Here is an 18,604-nt window from a genome sequence, read left to right on the forward strand (position 1 = left end):
GCTAACACAACCCCATAATCTCCATTACAGATTATATTTGAATGAATGAATGAGGAGATATTTGTAGAGACGATGGCTTACTATGAAATAATTCAACAAACAAAAATTTACAGACACAGCAAAGAGTATAAAACAGTCCTGACACTGAAGATTATGTGTTTGCAATATTTGCATCCATCCCAGTGAGATGAGGGTAGAAAAAAAAAACACACAAGCACTTATTAGACATTTTATGGGCTTTATTTTTCACATTTTCTCTCTGAATCAATGTGTCTTTTATCTTTATCCTAATCAAAAGGGTAAAATACACCCGTTTCTGTCCACAGCCAACTCAAATATGGTCCGTTTCTTCAAATCACTGTTTTTGAGAGATTTTATATACAAAATAAGGAAGGTTGCTGTTTTTCTTTGCTGTATATCTGCTGTACAGATTATGTTTTCATTCACTGTTGAAGTCTCTCGTCTGTCTAATCAGAAGCTTGCTTTACTTCTTAACAATCTGGATGACGTCCTCGTGCTCCATGATGTGTGTTAGGCCAACTCTCTGCGGGCTATACTTGGTACTGGTTCCCTGAAAGGCCAACAGACAACACAGTTCAGACTTACTCTGATCAGAAGCTTTGAGTTTATAAAGGTACAGAATTACTAAACAGAAAACAGGATTTTAATTTACTGAAAAAGTGACCTGTCACAAAATTACACTATGAAAATATTTCTTACAGATTACAGAGTAAATCGTACAAATTGTTTAGCAAATGTAGCTCTAAGAATACTTTCCTTTGTTTACAGAATCTGAAAATAGTATTTTTTTCACAGTCTCTGAAAACTTGACCTTACTTACCCAAACCAGGGCATATTTGAACTGGCTGGCTAAGGTTCTGTGGATTCGATGGCACTGCAGGTTTAAAAAGAAAAAAAAATCATGAACTGTGTTCATCAGGAAGATTTGCTAACTATCTATTTTGTATGTACATGGGGAGATCAAAAGGTTCAGAGACTGTTCCTGTTGGACAAGAACAGAGTAACGCACATGAAGCAGAGGGAAACTTTCACTTTCATGAGGCACGTCAAGTTACATCACTTGATCAACATCAGCACCAGCGTTGGATGTGTTTTTGAGACCACTGGTGTCGAGGTGTAATGGCATTTGCTACTTCACCATGGACTTCCAACTTGAGCAGAGGGTGAACATCAGTCACAGGCAGCCAAATCCAGCGAGCTGGGGTACTGGGGAGCAACAATTGTGTTGTTTCGGGCAAGAAATGTGTGCATTTTCAACATGCTGTGAGCAGGTGCGTTGTCACATTAGCACCAAAGTACAGGTTGTTTGTGACCAATATTTTCCCTCAGACGTTTCAAAGCATTACCGTTGAACTTGGCGTTGACACTCTGACCCTGGGGGACTGATCTACTGTCCACAAACCCATGACTCTCAAAGAAAACTACCCGCCCCCTCCTGGTTGCGCTCCTGAGTCCTGACTTGATGCACCTTCTTCGGTCTTGGAGATGTTCTGCCCCTCTTGAAACGTGAATGCCACTCAAAACACTTCTCCCGGCTCAGTACTTCCTTGTCATAGGTTTTCTGAAGCATATCAGGGGTCTCAGTTGACTGTTGTTTAACACAGGTGCTTATGCTGATCCACTGACATAAAACTTGTAATACTTACTCACTAAAGAAGGTCCTTCACCTGCTCCATCACTCTGCTCTGCTCGTGTGCAACAGGAACGGTTTCAGAACTTTCTGATCTATTCTCGTTTTCGTATTATTTTTTGGTTTAAATTATCGTAATTCCTCCAGTATATGTGTGCATACATATGTGTTTTACTTACCACATGTTCTACAGACGCTCCTCTTCTCATGATGATGGCATCATTAAAGTCTGGGCGCTCTAACAGAAAAAAAACAAAAACAAAATCATTTCAGAAGATCTACTCTGTTTATGTCAGTCTCAGGTGTGTGTGTGTGTGTGTGTGTGTGTGTGTGTGTGTGTGTGTGTGTGTACCTCCTCTTTTCTTAGTGTAAATGCAGATCAGAGCCAGGTATTCCCACAACCTCTCCAGAAGGTAATCCAGGTTCAGCTTCATCCCACAACTGAAACATACATGTGGACAGAAATAGGATGATGTTAATCGCTCCCACATCCCAACGTTAAAAAAAGTAAGATGAATGCTTCCAATCATTCATCTTGCGATCTTGCTATTCTCACACACACACACACACACACACACACACACACACACACACACACACACACACACACACACACACACACACACACACACACACACACACACACACACAGACACAGACACACAGACATCTGACCTGATGACAACACTGTGAGGTCTGCGTGCCAGGCGGTCCACCTCCTCGATGGAGATCTGATCCACCTTGTTGTACACCTGAGGACACAAACAATATGAGGGGGAAAAAACTCGCACCAGATGTACAAAAGATTAAAACCAAGAGATTTGCCAAAACCTCACATCTCCAGTTACTCCAATAACTTCACTCAAAAAAAAAAAAAAAAAAAAAAAAAAAAAAAAAAAAAAAAAAAAAAAAAAAAAAAAAAAAAAAAAAAAAAAAAAAAAAAAAAAAAAAAAAAAAAAAAAAAAAAAAAAAAAAAAAAAAAAAAAAAAAAAAAAAAAAAAAAAAAAAAAAAAAAAAAAAAAAAAAAAAAAAAAAAAAAAAAAAAAAAAAAAAAAAAAAAAAAAAAAAAAAAAAAAACATCAAAGTGTGTATGTCTGAAAATCATCTCTGGACTTGAAACCAAACTGTGATTTAGACAATGGTCACGTGAACAACAAAAAAAAGTCTACAATTTTACAGATCTGAGGTTTTGACCCGCCTCAGCGTAACTGTACTGACTTACATATAGACAAGGCATGTAAACTCTGCTCCCAACGATGACGTCAATGAACTCGTCTGGCGTGCTGTCCTCCCTGAAGAGGACTTCTGCATTAAAGATTTCTGAGGAAGAGGGTTAAAGAAATCAAACAGATACTTCTGTGTGTCACTAAGTTCATCAAACTGATCAGAGAAAGATGAAGGGGAGAAGTCAGAAATGTATTTGTAGTGAAAGACATTAAACCATTACACGGATGTGTTTTTTTTTTTTAACTGTGTGCCGCCTCTTCCAGCGAAGGATACTGTATTCATGAAGAATGAGCTGAACGAGCTTCTCCGAGCAGTGAGTGAGAGGAACTGTGGAGTTGTAGGAGAGACCGCCACCTTTCTTGGGCTACAGGGAAAAAACAAAAAGGCACATTTTCACATTTAATATTACAATTCAAGTAACCAGTTCTGGAGTTGATCAACTTAACATGTTTAGCTTTTACCATCATCAGGCCCAAAATTTTCCATTGACTAATACTTTGTATCTCGAAAACTCGTAACCCCAAGTGATGCAAAAAGACTGTGAAACTGTACCTTGAAATAAATATTTGGTTTCGACCTGTTGAGCCTGATGCCCACCGACTCCAACTCTTTTTCTAGAAGTTCCCTACAAAGAAAATATGGGTTAAATGTAGAGTTATTGCTGATGAACCCCACCTAACTTGTTCAAACTCACAAACAGTGTGCGTCACGCACCTCTGAACATCTCCTTTGGTGGCATCCAACATCATGATGACAACATCTGCTGTCCTGGCAACAGCAATGACCTGCCGACCTCTACCCTTACCTATAAAATGTTGAAGGTCAGTAAACACAACCACTAAGAGGCGAAATCTGTTTTCATGTTTAGGAGTGGTAACAAAAAATTACAACGTAAAAGCCTCCTTGGTGCCACTGAGTGTTTTCCACTCAAACAGTGGTGCTTTAGAATTTTCTGTATTTCTGTATAAATATGACCTCGGACAACAGCCGATTTCCACAGAAGAACCTTATCCTGTGATAAATGGTCGTGGCAGTATCATGGTTTGAGCCTGTTTTGCAGCATCTGGGCCTGGACAGCTGGCCGTGATGTAACTATGAAATTTGATTTTTGTTTTAAAATGTTTTTAGTTTTTGTTTCAGGTCACATTTGTGCAGAAAAATGAAAAATTCTACAGGGTCACAAAGTCTGCTCACTTTGGGTTTAGGACAAGAGAGTACAAAATCACGGAGCCAGAGCGTACCTTGGGCAGCACCCTCAATAATTCCTGGCAGATCAAGCAGCTGGATGTTGGCACCTTTGTACTGATTAACAACAAACAACGGAGTTAAACACTGATTGTTACACGGTGATTATAACAGCCAACTTGAACACGTGTGTTGATGTGGATGCGTGTACCTCTATGACACCGGGTATGCAGGTGAGGGTAGTGAACTCATAAGACGCAGCTTCACTGGCTGTTGATGTCATCAAGCTGAGGAAGGTGGACTGCAGGAGACAACGGAGAAATAAATTAAACCAGCACATCTTTATTGTCTTTCTTCTGCCAGGATGAAGGGGGAAAAAAGCGCACTTTTTTTTTCTTTTTTTTTTTCAAGACTTGTATATCTGCACCAGGAAACACAAACCACCATGTCAACGTACCTTACCCACAGATGGGAAACCGATAAGCGCAACACGAGCATCTCCTGATTTCATGACATCGAAGCCCTCGCCTTTGGCCCCCGTTGACTTGGGCTCCAGAAGCTGAGATCTGTATTTGGCTAGCTTTGCCTTCAGCAAACCCAGATGGTACTCAGTAGCTGGAGAGAGAAGTGGAGGGGGGAAAAAAAAACAGTGACTCAAAGAGAGCACATGTGGTCGATTTTATCAAGCGTGATGACTTTAAAGACTTAAACGTATTAACAGTACGGATTTGACTCGTAGGTGAGGGATACGTAAAGGTTGCGATTACATTGTAGTTCCAGCACAAGTGAAGGTGAGGCATTAACTCAAACAACACTGTGAACTGTTAAGCATGGTGGTGGTAGCGTCATGATCTGGGGCTGTTTTTCCTGCCAGTACCAGTACGTTGCACAAAGTGGATAGAATAATGAAGGAGGAGGAAAACGTACAAATATTTCACCTTAACCTCAAACTATCAGCCGGACAGTTGAAACTTGGGACGTGTGTGTGTGTGTGTGTGTGTGTGTGTGTGTGTGTGTGTGTGTGTGTGTGTGTGTGTGTTTCAACAGGACGACGACCCCCAGACACGTCACGGCCGGTTGTGGGACGGACGAAGCAGCATGACATTAAGCTTTTGAAACGGCCCTCCCAAAGACGTGCCTCGACCCCGTTGAAAATGTGGACTGTTCTGAAAAAGTTGAGTCTGTGCAGGAAACCAACACATTTGATTGAACCATCAATCCTGCAAAGAAACGCGTCGTCCCGCCGGAAATCTGCCAGAAGCGTGTCGATGGCTACCGAACGCATCTGGTGAAGCGGCAACTTGCGAAGGGACATTTCACCAAATATTAGATGCGCTGTGTGTGAACATATAACTTGTGCACCACTTTTTATTTATTTTATTTTCTCCTAAAGATGTGGTCCGCTCACATTGTGCCCTGGAAAAACTACAATAAATCACTGACAGCTCAATACTCCGATGACATTCATGTCCATGATGAGTGTAATTAAACTTCCGACCACAGCTGTGAAGAAAGACTTTTGGGAGATATTAAAAAAATATATATATAAATATATATAGTTGTTTCAGATTCAAGATATTCTTTTTGTCTTGAAATCAGCTTAACGGCGTCAATTCGCCCTCTCCTCGACTTTCTGTGACATTAATGAGTAACAAGAGCTGACACACACACACACACACACACACACACACACACACACACACACACACACACACACACACACACACACACACACACACACACACACACACACACACACACACACACACACACACACACACACACACACACACACACAAAGCGTGGCCACAAGTTGGCCTGTCGTGGAGCTAACAGTTAGCTCTGCGGCTGTCTCTTACCTTTGTTTTTCTGTGTCCGAGAAATTTCTTTCTCTATTTCCGAGATTTTCTCCAAGATGCCCATGGTGGAGGAGGAGGTGGAGGTGGTGGTGGAGGTGGAGGTTCAGGCGGGCTGCAGATATTCTGTCGGGAGGACGAAATTAAACAGAAACGTGTCACTCCACAGTCGTTAGCTCTGTTAGCCACCCGGCTAACGTGTAACAGCTGAGAACCGGCATGAAAAAGCAGTGAACGGACGCACGTGGGCGTAAATTAGCATCCGGATTCAACACGCATCATGTCAACAATGCAAGTTGTTGTAATGTAGTCAATATTTACACTTTGACAGAGGCCACACTCAGCGGCACGCACAGATGACGGACATCACCGAACCGGAACTCGTTCCGTTCCCGTCAAATGTCCGGAAGAAACAAGGAAACTCACGCTGGCTGACGTCCGTTTCCCCCCCCCTGTGTAAACGTTGCGTTAACGTTACATCAACCGGGAAGTGCGCTGCCCCACCGCGGCACCGACCGCGCGGTGAAAGCACATATTATACGGCAGCCATGCGTCCGCTCAGATGTAGCTGTGTTTCATCGGCCGGACATCCCTGATGTTTGTCGACGCTGCAGGTCAAGTCAGCGTTATTTGATCCGAAACACAGAGCGCACATGGCTGCGCCCACGGGACCGAAGGGATCATCAGCCTCCAAGCCGCCCGGGTTTGAGGGTTTTCCGTTTCCAACGGGCGGCCCGGCCCCGGAGGAGAGCTCCGGTAAGGAGCCGGGTCAGACCGCGGGTGTGAAGAAGAAGCCGTGCAGGGCCTGTACGGACTTTAAATCGTGGATGAAGGTGCAGAAAGAGCAGCCAGCTGCTGCACAGGTGACATGAGGCGGCTTGCCAGGGTTTTTGGGGGGAGTTATGTGTACGAATGACTTTGACACTTTAATGATGTGCTAGACCAGAAGCTTGTTTATGAGTTGTTATCTCAAGAGCTTCATCAGAAAGTCTTTCATGTTAATGACCCCACTGTTGCTAAATCGGGTTTAAGGCAATTTGGGACCTCGTGTGTTGGACAATGTGTGATCTGATCTTGAATATGACCAAACAGGAAGCGTGATGACGTGTATATTCACAACACAACCACGTATCAACACTAACCATATGGTACTACATGTGTGTCTCTTGGCTTTACCGGCTGTTGTGTGCATCTGTATGTTTAAATGATCCTGCAGGAGACCGGCGCTGCAGAAGAGACCCAACAAGACCCACAGTGTCCGCTGGACAGGCAAGAGTTGGGGCGTAACACCTGGTCCTTCCTGCACACCATGGCAGCATACTACCCCGACAGTCCGTCTTCCACCCAGCAGACGGAGATGGGACAGTTCTTTAACCTTTTCTCCAAGTTCTTCCCCTGTGATGAATGTGCAGAAGACCTCAGGGGCAGGTGAGACCACAGAGATTTCATAAACAGCACAGAACAGTCGCGTATCAGATTTTGAAGCGTCTTAAAATGGTGTAAAATGTTCGTACAGAATCTGAGCAATGATTTCGCGTGTTTTACACTTTTTTTTGTTTTGTTTTACTCGGCACCTGGCTGGCGCTGATTTTAGTAGGTTTTAAATTACAACTTTTGGTCAGAATGAGAGTATCCTTGTCACGTAGCAGGTAGATTTAAGCCCTCACATTTTAAGAAGCTTTAAGGTAAAAAAAAAAAAAAAAAAAAATAAAAGGCAATTATCAACAAGCACGGTTTCCACTCCACAGGTTGAAAACCAATCAGCCAAACACCAGCAGCCGTCATGCTCTTTCTCAGTGGCTTTGTCATCTTCATAATGACGTCAACGTGCGGCTGGGAAAGCCAGAATTCGACTGCTCCCGTGTGGATGAGAGGTGGAAAGATGGATGGAAAGATGGTTCCTGCGACTGACGGCTTGTACTGACGGAGATGTGAGGACGGAGCTGAGAGCTGACAACAAGAACGTCGTCTGTCAGACACCACAGAACTCAGCTCACCTTTTCGTTTCCTGTTTTTCTTCTGAGGACGTTCACGTGAAGAAAGGTGAATGGCTTTGCTTGTTTTGTGGTGAGGTAGTGTCACCAATCTGCTCATAGAATTAAAGATACGAAATAAAGTATTTCTTTGTGTTTCTCCAATTAATACTAAGAAAAGGTTTCCCTGAACCTAATGTCAATTCTGGTTGTTGCAGTTTTAAAGTGTTTTTCAAACTGAGGCTTGTATCTTTGGTTTTAAAATCCTTTTTGATCTTCAGCTGGTTCATTTCCAGGTATGGTTATAAGTCTGAATTGTCTATTAAAGCAGGAATTTAGTTAGAAATGATTTTACCATGAACATGTTATTTGTTTGGTCTGTTTTAACTTCTGTTTAGACGTTGAGTGTAACCCAGAATCCACTAAAGTCTACAGTACAGTACAGTACAGTATCAAATTAGTGAAAAATATTTCTCATGATTCTCAACAAGTCCGAGTTATTATATGTAACATACTCATAAAATACTGTTATGTCAGAGAAATATATTTTTCTATAGTGCTGATTTCAGATTGTGTTTTATTGTAACATCAGGCTCAGTGGTTTGTGATGTGATATATGCAGACTATGTAAATTAATTTGCATAATTTATGAAAATAATAAAGATTTAATTTTCCAATTGCAGCGCTTTTGTGATCATTTAAGCCATTAAGATAAATACAAATATAAATATTTTGTTGGTTGCAGCTCCTCAAAGATGAACATTTGCTGGTGTTTCTCTGTTTCCAGTTACAACATTGTTTTGTTCAGCACTTTGAGGTTTGGTAACATAAGCCTTTGTATTTATTTTGGACATTTCACAGAATAAAAATAAGAAGGTAATAAAGTAGTGGATTTATATAACAAATCATTAAAACAAGTGTTAGTTGTAGCCTCACGTGAAGTCTTCTCTCGAGGTAAAGTCTTTTGAGGGCATCACCTCAGTGATGGGACCTGATCTGCCTGTGTTATTAATAAACACTATTTTGAAAGAGTTATTTAAGGACCCAGTACAGGACACACACAAACACACACTTGTGTTTGGAGTCATTCCTTCATTAGACTGTCACATGGACATACATTACTTCAATCCCCCACAGCTCATATTTCATTGTTATCAGGATCATAAAGACAGTTTTTTATTTGTCCCCACCTTCATCATAAGTGAAGTTTTAAATCTCACATCTGGTTTGAATTGTTTCTTTTACAATTATGTGTTTATGTCCTCTAATGAATATTAACATTCAAATATTGAATTTTGAAATAGACATCATTGACCTCTAGTGGTGTAAGCCATGTATGCACTACATTGTACACAGCATCAGTTTGCCATTTGCCAACAAATTTTGTATTATAAAAAAATGAGTTTATACAAAAAAAATGTATAAAAAAAATTATACAATTAATGTTTTAACAATTCCAGGATATGGCACCACAAACTACTGATTACCTACTGAGCAGCAGATAGTGTGAAGGGTCATCCTTTCTTTTGGATGATGATCTTATATCCTGTTAACCTGGAATTGTTTTTTAATTTAACATCATCACCAAGGAAGTAATGGTTTAGGTGCAGTTTTTTTTCTTTCTGTTACTCAGCAGGATTATATAAAAACTACTAGCCTGATTTTCATGAAACTTGGTGGAATGCTGTAACATGAACCTATCGCCCATCGCCATTATAAATATATAAGGATATATATGATGATTGTGGTTGCAGATTTGTATATCATAAAGGGTAGACTGTTGGACTTGGAGCAGGTCTGCACTCTTTGAATGCTCTTTTAGTTAAATAATGATAATAACATGGTTGTATTCAGAATGCTTTAATTGGACAGTCAAATCAAATTCATTCAAATTATATAGCCTGAAACGTCAGACAGTATCTTCTACAGTGTGTTCAGGCAGTGGGTGGACACTTAGTAGAAACATATTTAAGTCCAGTGACCTACAGTTGCATTGTGGTAAGACTTAATGTTAAATTGTATGTTGCCACAGTTTAGTGTTGAACTAAGTTGTCTTTGTTGATGCCACATTAAACAGCAAATATCCCATGATAGGTGACTTGTGACTATACTTTTTATGGTATTTGGCAGTTACATCATGAGACTTTTCTTCATGCTATATTTCATAACCTTGCTCTGTTGGTTACTGAAGCAGGGTTTTTTTTTTTTTTTTTTTTTTTTATTCAATATTAGTTATGGCCCAGAGTCCTTGAGGCTTAAATGTTCTTATCAGGATGGAGTCTACTGAAATGGTATTACAGCTTCAGGCCTGTAGATAATGTTGAGGACAGTGAGGTCATGTTCGGTAAATGCGGGTTTCAGGAATGTGAGGGAAGTTTTCAACAATTCAAGAAAATAATTGTTTTGATATTTATTGGCTGACTCTATTCCATCTAAACTCAACACATCAACTTGACCCCACTTTCACTCATCTTGACTTTCACTTTCACCCCATTATTTTACACCTCTATTATTCTTGTTACATTGATGAGTCTTTCAAAGTTGACCATATTTTATTCTGAGGTAGAGTGGACTCATGGCTTCAGTATAAAATTCTGACAACAGACCTGACTTCTTGTCACAGCTGGATCACCCCACAGGTAAAAAAAAATAAGCAACGGGAATTTGTTTCTTTACACAGTTTTAGTTCAAGTTTACACACTATCTTGATACAACTGTCAACTCTAGAAAAACATTTGGGAGACAAACCAGTTTTCTGAAATCAATCATCAACCAATAAGGACTTTACAGTCTGTGTTGTGGACAATTCCTCCTCTAACATTGTCGACTCAGATAAGGAAAAACACAGGTACACTTGAAAATCAGCGCATACGTTTCGAGACGTTTGTAGCCATCAGGTGAGCTTTTGAGGTCTGAAAAAATAATGGTGATAAAGTCATAATTTCAGACACTGTAATCTGAGATTGGTCCAGACATAAAGGCACGTGGATGTTTACTTCAGGGAAGCCTTAACCTTTCTTAATTGTACTTGTTGTGACTCTTCATTGAAGTAGTAGCCAATAACTGATGGAATAGAAAGCCCCCAACAAATGACCACGTGATAATGGAACTATGTTATAAACCAACAACAGTCACAATGTCCTACTTTGTTTCTTCCCAATCTCACATGTTAGACTTCTATTAGCCTCTCTCATTTCATTAGCGTATTTTTTTTTTTCTATAACAGTATCAAAGTGTGGTTTATCCCACCAGTCTGTGTAGCGCGGGCACGATGGATCCTGCACGTCCGCCTGAGTGCCCGCGCGCCTCTGGGAGCGCGCAGGACCCGTCCCTACAGCAGCAATCAGAAGCGCATCCATCGTGCCGTGGAGCCGGGAGCGTGGAGCCGCGAGGAGCGCACACACAGAGCGACAGAAGATGGACGGAGTGGGATCGTTCGGAGCGGGCCGAACCGGGACGACCATCGACCCGATTTCCTTCGTCAAACAGCCTACGACCATCCTCAGAGCGCTGTCCTGGGTGAGAGCGGCTTTTCGCGCTGCTGCTGCTGTTGTGTGTGTGTGTGTGTGTGTGTGTGTGTGTGTTGGGGTCCTCTGTGTTGTCTTTGCTGCGAGAAGCCCATGACGTGTTCTCACTGCAAATATAATCTCTCGAAATCCACTGAAAGCTGAAATGGTGCTGTGTAAAAGGAAACCTTGAAATTGATGTTTATCCTGGGGATCATCACAGAAATGAACCGTGCAGGGTGTAACCAGGGCCTGGCGGTTATCTGACACCCTGACCAGGGAAATGATTTCACTACAGATGTTTTCTGGGGCACAGACCGACATACCCTCACCCATTCGTATTTTTCCATCTCGCCTGTCAGTGCTCAGTAAACACTCATCAGATGCGCAGCAGAGCGGATTCTGTTGAAAATGATAAAGACAGATCCATATTCATTCACCTGCCTCGTCGCTCTTGTGTTCCTCCCTGCTAATAATATTCTTACTCATCACATAACCGCATTATTTCCTTGCTCATTTATAGATTTCCAATTATATTTTCAGCTAATGATTTTGCCGATTTACCCTATACGGTCGTCGTCGTTCGTCATCCCAATCCGTGATTGGTCCGCGATCATCATTACGCACGCAGGGCCACGGAGACGCGTCGTGCCCTGACGTTTGATGCAACGCATCACCTTTGGGTGACACAGAGAAGGTCTTCTCTAACCGTGCCGGGATCTCTGAAACAAACCGATGAAGCAATTAGGGCCTAATTTCATCCTCACGCGTCTCTGTTTCTTCGAATCACGAATCACGGACTGATGTTGTCGTTTTGTTGGTGTATTTTTGTCCCTTTGCAGGTGAAAACCTTCATCCTGTAGGTCACTACACCTCATATTTATTGTATATCCACAATCAGCAGTGGAATAAGTAACTTTAAGGTCCTTAATTTAAATAGAAGTACCAGTAGATCACAGTAAAATTACCTACAAGTAAATCGTGCATTAAAAATACTAAATGAACAAAATGAGAGGCTGCTTAGGATCAAACTATTTTACTGTTGTAGCCAAGATTGTGTCCTTCAAAATATAGTCTATATGCATTAATTGTGCATACAGTCCTTCCAAATCAATAGGTTTCAGAGGTATATAGCTAAAGTGGCAGATAATCTCATGTAAAGCAGAAGTGCCACTTTGTTAGTTGAGGGAATCCCAAATGAACCAGAATGCAATGCTGCAACAGATCTACTCTCAAATTTTTGACTGAAAAAAGCTTTTTCCTCAATTACTCAGAAAAAAACACATGAATTTTACAAAAACTCATGTGATCACATACATATGAAACATGTATATTGTCCACTGGAAACATGTGGTTTTGGAAAAACTTCATGGTGTAATGTGTGAAGCTCATGTAGATTCTCATCTGAAAACTTTTCCACATATTTTTTCTCATGTTATCATATGTTGCAACATGTGGTAAACGTGTCATACATGTGATCACGTGCAAACCATGGAAAACCTTTTCTGTAAGGGATAACCTTCTTTCCTTTTACATAAATCCCATTTTGACTGCTGTTAATCTACTAATTAAATAACAAAGAAATCAGAGTATAAAGCATTTAAATTCATATTTCATATCACGCAAACAAATAAAGGGTAACGTTTTGGTTTTTTTCATTTGGAGATGCAGCACTTTGATTCATAAGCAGCTTTATCACACCGTTCACTAAAAACAACTGAGTGTGTAACTGCTCAGATTATATCCACACATGTGATTAGTTCAGAATGTGGACCTGACTTTATCCCATTGTGTGTGTGTCTCCACCATCATGTGACCCAAACCCCCCAAGTGCTGGTGCATTTCTGTGTATGCGTGTGTCACATGGCCCTATTCTGCCATAGAGAGTTAGTCAGCTGACCGGTGTCTGTGAGCGAGTCCAGAACGGAGGGGCCAGATGAGAGACTGAAAATGAAGCAAAGGGATTAAACTTGAAGATGGATGATGTTGGTACGAAATAAAACAGAAGGTGAACTGACAGAAATAGTTTGTAGCATTAGCTGCAGCCACTCTCTCCTTTTGGCGCACACGCACACACACACACACACACACACACACACACACACACACACACACACACACACACACACACACACACACACACACACACACACACACACACACACACACAGCCTCAGGACTGTGATTCTTGAGGGGAAGTGAAGCATCCACCTCTTCAGTCAGTCAGAGAGAAAGAGAGGAAATTAGGTTAATGCCTTCGGTCTGAGCACGCTCAAAGAGACGCTTTCGAGTAGTGCTGCCTCAATCCTGAATCCAGTGAGCCTGTAACAGTGTGTGTTAAAGACAGGAAGAGAAAGAAGATTTGATGTTTTCTTTTTTTATTTCATCTCCTTCTTCTGAGTTTATCCTCACCTTCCTCTTGCGTCCACAGATATTCTCCCTGGTGGTCTTTGCCTCCATCGTGAACGAGGGTTACGTTAACTTGGGCAGCGAGCGCCTCCACTGTGTCTTCAACAAGAACGCAGACGCCTGTAACTATGGTGTGTTCATGGGCCTGGTAGGCCTGCTGGCGTGCTCCTTCTTTTTCCTGCTCGAGTACAAGTTCTCCTCCATCAGCTCTGTCAAAGACAGGAAGAAGGCCGTGATGGTTGAGATCGGCTTCTCAGGTGAGGAGGGAGATGTGTACAGTCATATTTACAGACACATGCGAACACTGAAGACTGACAGGATAACTTTCAGACTGTCTTGATGTGTCGGAGTCGTGTCAGCTCCAGGAAGAACACACACCCATCGACTCATTTGGTCAGTTTATATTAAATGCTTAAATGATGAAACCTATATGATACACTGTATGAGACCATAATGGCATGATGGTATTTTCTTCAATGCAGTGCGTCACTGGTTGATTTCCATTAGAAGCTCAACCCCTGTCATTGGATGTTGTGGCGATATACTGTACAATGTAACACGTGATTGTGATTGTGGTTCTGATCGGAAATATAGACATAATAATGAATATAAAAATATATTTAATTAAAATTAAATGAATATCTATATTACATAACATTAAACTTCTGGCTCAAAATTTACCAGCACTTTGACAAATCACAGGCTAAACATTAAATGTCCAAATGACCAATAGACTGTAATAGTCACAGGTGCAAATCTCCTGTTAAAACACTTTACATATAAAGTGAATGTGAATATACGGTAGTGACATGCAGACACCAAACACTGACCTGAACTTAAATGCAGGATTTCAAAAGGGAACTTCTTTGTTTCAGACGACAGCTTCCTGACACCACAAGACATCAACAGAAATGAAACCTGTAAACTGACAAAGACTGTTAGAGAAATTAGAGTATTTTTAAATATTAAAAGGAACAAAGAAGCGCTTCAGGTGATTTTGAAATGTTATAACTCAGCACCTACAGCTGGTTATGTTTATTTTACTGCCTCGTCTGTGTGGGATGTTAAGCTGGAAATAACCGTTCATTTTTTTCTGGCAGGTTTCTGGACCTTTCTGTACTTTGTAAGTTTCTGCTTCCTGGCCAATCAGTGGTCTCGGACCACAGCGGATGAACTGCCACTCAACCAGGGGGCAGATGCAGCTCGGGCCGCAATCGCCTTCTCCTTCTTCTCCATAATCACCTGGGTGAGAACATGAAACTACACACACTGAAACATACGGAGGCATACGAACGGACATGCAGAACTGCAAAGAATTAATGTATGACACAAACATAGTTGGCTTGAAGTACCAAAATATAGGCTCAGTCTTCTGAGTAAATGCTAATTATTCACAAAATTGAATCAAATTATGAAACAATGGGCTCCAGAGAACAGATGCATGATGTATTTTTGCTGAATCCCTCAAACATGGTTATCAAACACTTTTGAAAAAGAAATGCAATAGAGGATATTTTACAGTTTATTGTCCACACTGACATCACTGCACTGAAACTGTAAACTTTACTGGAAATGTAATGGTTATATTAAATATGTATTTAAACACACACACACACACACACACACACACACACACACACACACACACACACACACACACACACACACACACACACACACACACACACACACAACACTTATTCATCTACTTCAAGCTATTTTTTGTGTATTATGTTCTGTAAAAAAAAGTTTCATATAAACCAGCATGTCTGCTGACACCAATTTATCTGTGATAGGCCAATATCAGCTAATAAAACTGTCCAGCCAAAGTATCAGTCGAGCTCTAATCTTTAATATATGCACCCAGAATTCCCAGAACTAAACGAGTCAGAGTGGGTTCAGGTGCAGGATCAGGACGTCCCTACTGCACTTTGTCCTTGACTTTCCAAAGAGAAAAGGTGTTAAGTGCCACTTCAAACAGACGCTCAGGATTTGGGGCCCACCCTGACTTCTTCTGATGTTTGTCCCTTGTAGGCCTGTTTGATAATCCATCTGTGACCTGAACTAGAATATAGGAATCCATTTCTGACAAAAGTGAGAAACTTGTCATCCATCAGCTGAACTGTGCTTCATTTTATGTGCTGCAACTACTTCAAGTAGTCAGCCATAAGGTTTAAATGTCTACAGCCCACTTTTTTTTAAATCCTGCTTTTAAATGTGATTTTTCTGACAATTATGGGGTTGAGATGTGCTTTCATTATTCAGACCAGCGTACTTTGACTAGTGCAGAGTTATTTCTGTTAATCCCCCCCCTCTCCTCCCTCTCCTCCCCTCTGTCCCTCCTGCTGCCCCTGTAGGCCGGTCTAACAGTGCGTGCGGTCCAGAAGTATCTGCTCGGCACAGATATGACCCTTTTCACCACTGAGCACATGGACGGCGGCGCGCCCACCCAGCCATACCCCTCCAATTCACCAGGAGCAGGCACCACCGAGATCACCGAGACCACCGAGACCTACCAGAGCCCACCGTTCACCGAGAACAACGCAGCACCCACGTACCAGGTCCCCATTTACTAGAACAGATAGACCCGACGGTGGAAAGAGGAACAGATACAGATAAGAGGAAATTGCTTTCTGTGCTGTTACACGTGCAGTTGTGTATGAGTTGATTTGGGCTGAGTTTTTTGGTTCAAAAAAAAAAAAAAAAAAAAAAAAATGGCCGCTGCTTCTTTGTTTCCTCCTCTCGTTCCCTTTCCTTCCTTTACATTCCAGCTTTATCTGAATTTTTCTACACCTGTACGCAGAGAAAACCCAGTGCCCTTGCATCGGAGCAGATAAAACAAAAAAGAACAAAAACAAGAGGAGGAAATTCAGAGGAGGAGACCATTTTGCAGTATTCAAACACCATTATGACAACAAAAAAAGAGACAAAGGGATCATCAAGTGATTCCACCACAACAAAGCAGTATTAGAGTACTGAGGATAGTGCAGGAGGCGCTCACATACAGCACCTCTCATCTTATTCCTTTCATTCATTTAGATGTCAAAATGTCCTTTCATGGCAAACACTGCAGGGAAATCTTTCTTTTTTCTTCGCTACGGTACAGTCTGGTCATTCCTCCATTGTTCCCTGCTGCAGTTAAAAGGCTCCATCTGCATGTATCCAAACTTAGAGCTCAACTAAGTGCCATACTGTGCTGTGTGTCTCAGACAGTGACTTAATTTAGTAGATTTCCACATGCTGTACAAAAGAAAAACAAACAAACACGACAATGTTTTGTGACCAAGTGCAATATCTCACATTCTTGTGTAGGTAGGTAGGTATATGCTGTACTGTAGGTAGTGTCAGATTAGGGGATTTTAGGCACTGTCTCAAATTACATGCTAGTCTTTGAATTGTACTTTTAAATCTCAGGCTCATTTACAAGCAAAAAAATTGACCGACTTCCCTGAAGTTTACAAGACATTAGAGAAGCTCTCATCCACAAAAGAAATATAATTAGTGATGTTGAGGAAGCTCTTATATAAGCTTTTCAGGCATTTGTGGTCATATTTGATGTCTTTGATGGTGTCCATCACTTTAACACCGTGTACAGTACGTGTCACAATTGTCCCCATCGATCAATATGTAGGATTTTGCTTCATTCATGTATACAGGTCAGTCCGATTACACTTCAGATTCATTGGGGGGGGGGGGGGACCTTTTTCCACAGTGAATCCCTTTAATGTCATGGATGGGTTATCAAACGGACCTGCTGGAAGTCTTTAGTTCTTGTTGGAAAGTCGATCACATGATTACGAAAAAACGACACAAAAAGACCACAGAGACACAAACTGATCACAACTTTGCACACCTCGTGTCATTATCCATCCACAGTGCCAGGGAATGTATGTGGTGTGTTATTTGAGACAGTGTCCTGGGATGAGTTGGGATATTTCAGGATGAACTTAGGTCTGTTTTATGTTTACGTTTTAGAAGCTGCCAAACTGCCCTATGTTCTTATTGCCGTCTTCTGATTACTACTATGTTGTTAATGTTGCTTGGATTTTTTTTTTTTCAGGAGGGCAGGGTCAGGGTGATCAAGGGGGTGAAGGGGTATGGAGGTGACGTTGTTGGTGGTGGTGAGGGGGGTGTCAGATGAGCTTTTTATGAAGTGAGCGAGGTCGGGTTACTGGAGGATCAAGTGCAGTCTCAGGCAAATCTAGTTGAGGGATGTTAAGGGATCGCTAACTGGCTAATTCATTGATCCTGCAGTCCTGTATTTGAAAGGGGTGGGGGGGGGGGGCTTATAATTAGTTGTCATGGCAACAGGAACCGAGTTGGGTGGATGTGGGTCACCAAGGGCCCTGATGTAGATAGTAACCATGCCAACCATGTCAGTGTATAGCAGTTTCTCTGTGTTGTGGTCCATGTACACACGCCATCAGTGAATCTTTAGTTTTTGGTGTGTGTGTGTGTGTGTGTGTGTGTGTGAGGGGCGTATCGGTCTGTGCGCTCGTGAACAGATTTTTGTGCTGCATTAAAGTTTACGTTCTCGAACACGTGTTTGTCGAAGTTTCCACGCAGAGGAGGAAATCAAGAGTCTGTAACGCCATTTAATAACTTCGCCAGAACAAAACATCTTTCAGCTTGATGTACTATCAGTATCACTATCAAGATATCTGACATGCAAAATATGAAGTGTTTTTGTTTTGTTTTTTAATGAACGGAGCCAAATATGAAAGTTCATGTCAAAGTGATGGTTTGCCTGCTCTTAAAGGATCCAGTGGAAACAGTTACCTGCTGCAGGACAAACTG

General features: G+C 41.4%; 3 protein-coding genes across 6 annotated transcripts; 2 read left to right on the forward strand and 1 right to left on the reverse strand.

The window, feature by feature from the left end:
- Positions 1-218: 218 nt before the first annotated feature.
- On the reverse strand, positions 219-6,319 carry drg2 (developmentally regulated GTP binding protein 2). 3 transcript variants are annotated; one of them, XM_069701439.1, is made up of 14 exons: positions 6,241-6,319; positions 5,923-6,045; positions 4,521-4,678; positions 4,275-4,364; positions 4,120-4,180; positions 3,593-3,683; positions 3,431-3,503; positions 3,152-3,242; positions 2,874-2,971; positions 2,327-2,403; positions 2,004-2,092; positions 1,831-1,889; positions 842-895; positions 219-571 (listed from the first exon to the last, which is right to left on the reverse strand). In XM_069701439.1, exons 2-14 carry the CDS (start codon positions 5,984-5,986, stop codon positions 485-487), a joined length of 1,092 nt encoding a protein of 363 aa, XP_069557540.1. In that variant the 5' UTR covers positions 5,987-6,045; positions 6,241-6,319; the 3' UTR covers positions 219-484. The 3 variants fall into 3 exon arrangements, with proteins under 3 accessions (XP_069557540.1, XP_069557541.1, XP_069557543.1); XM_069701440.1 differs by having other exon boundaries at positions 6,164-6,253; XM_069701442.1 differs by lacking the exon at positions 6,241-6,319 and having other exon boundaries at positions 5,923-6,141.
- Positions 6,309-8,574, forward strand: gfer (growth factor, augmenter of liver regeneration (ERV1 homolog, S. cerevisiae)). 2 transcript variants are annotated; one of them, XM_069701444.1, is made up of 3 exons: positions 6,309-6,752; positions 7,136-7,347; positions 7,668-8,574. In XM_069701444.1, exons 1-3 carry the CDS (start codon positions 6,573-6,575, stop codon positions 7,828-7,830), a joined length of 555 nt encoding a protein of 184 aa, XP_069557545.1. In that variant the 5' UTR covers positions 6,309-6,572; the 3' UTR covers positions 7,831-8,574. The 2 variants fall into 2 exon arrangements, with proteins under 2 accessions (XP_069557545.1, XP_069557544.1); XM_069701443.1 differs by having other exon boundaries at positions 6,329-6,782.
- Positions 8,575-11,198: 2,624 nt separating this feature from the next.
- On the forward strand, positions 11,199-16,689 carry syngr3a (synaptogyrin 3a). Its single transcript, XM_069701447.1, has 4 exons — positions 11,199-11,411; positions 13,830-14,064; positions 14,908-15,053; positions 16,165-16,689. Exons 1-4 carry the CDS (start codon positions 11,310-11,312, stop codon positions 16,381-16,383), a joined length of 702 nt encoding a protein of 233 aa, XP_069557548.1. The 5' UTR covers positions 11,199-11,309; the 3' UTR covers positions 16,384-16,689.
- Positions 16,690-18,604: the final 1,915 nt, after the last annotated feature.

Source organism: Brachyistius frenatus, unplaced genomic scaffold, assembly GCF_029030835.1.
Source record: "Brachyistius frenatus isolate BFR_SWC_R1_liver_20210118 unplaced genomic scaffold, ASM2903083v1 Contig_36, whole genome shotgun sequence".
NCBI classification, from domain to species: Eukaryota; Metazoa; Chordata; class Actinopteri; family Embiotocidae; genus Brachyistius; species Brachyistius frenatus.

Coding starts and splice junctions, on each gene's coding strand:
- gfer (XM_069701443.1), top strand. CDS start 6,573: ATGGCTGCGCCCACGGGACCGAAGGGATCATCAGCCTCCAAGCCGCCC. Junction 6,783..7,135: donor AGCAGCCAGCTGCTGCACAG/GTGACATGAGGC, acceptor ATGATCCTGCAG/GAGACCGGCGCTGCAGAAGA. Junction 7,348..7,667: donor GCAGAAGACCTCAGGGGCAG/GTGAGACCACAG, acceptor TCCACTCCACAG/GTTGAAAACCAATCAGCCAA.
- drg2 (XM_069701439.1), bottom strand. CDS start 5,986: ATGGGCATCTTGGAGAAAATCTCGGAAATAGAGAAAGAAATTTCTCGG. Junction 3,684..4,119: donor TATTGAGGGTGCTGCCCAAG/GTACGCTCTGGC, acceptor AACATTTTATAG/GTAAGGGTAGAGGTCGGCAG. Junction 3,504..3,592: donor ACCAAAGGAGATGTTCAGAG/GTGCGTGACGCA, acceptor TTTTCTTTGTAG/GGAACTTCTAGAAAAAGAGT.
- syngr3a (XM_069701447.1), top strand. CDS start 11,310: ATGGACGGAGTGGGATCGTTCGGAGCGGGCCGAACCGGGACGACCATC. Junction 11,412..13,829: donor TCCTCAGAGCGCTGTCCTGG/GTGAGAGCGGCT, acceptor TTGCGTCCACAG/ATATTCTCCCTGGTGGTCTT. Junction 15,054..16,164: donor TCTTCTCCATAATCACCTGG/GTGAGAACATGA, acceptor CTGCCCCTGTAG/GCCGGTCTAACAGTGCGTGC.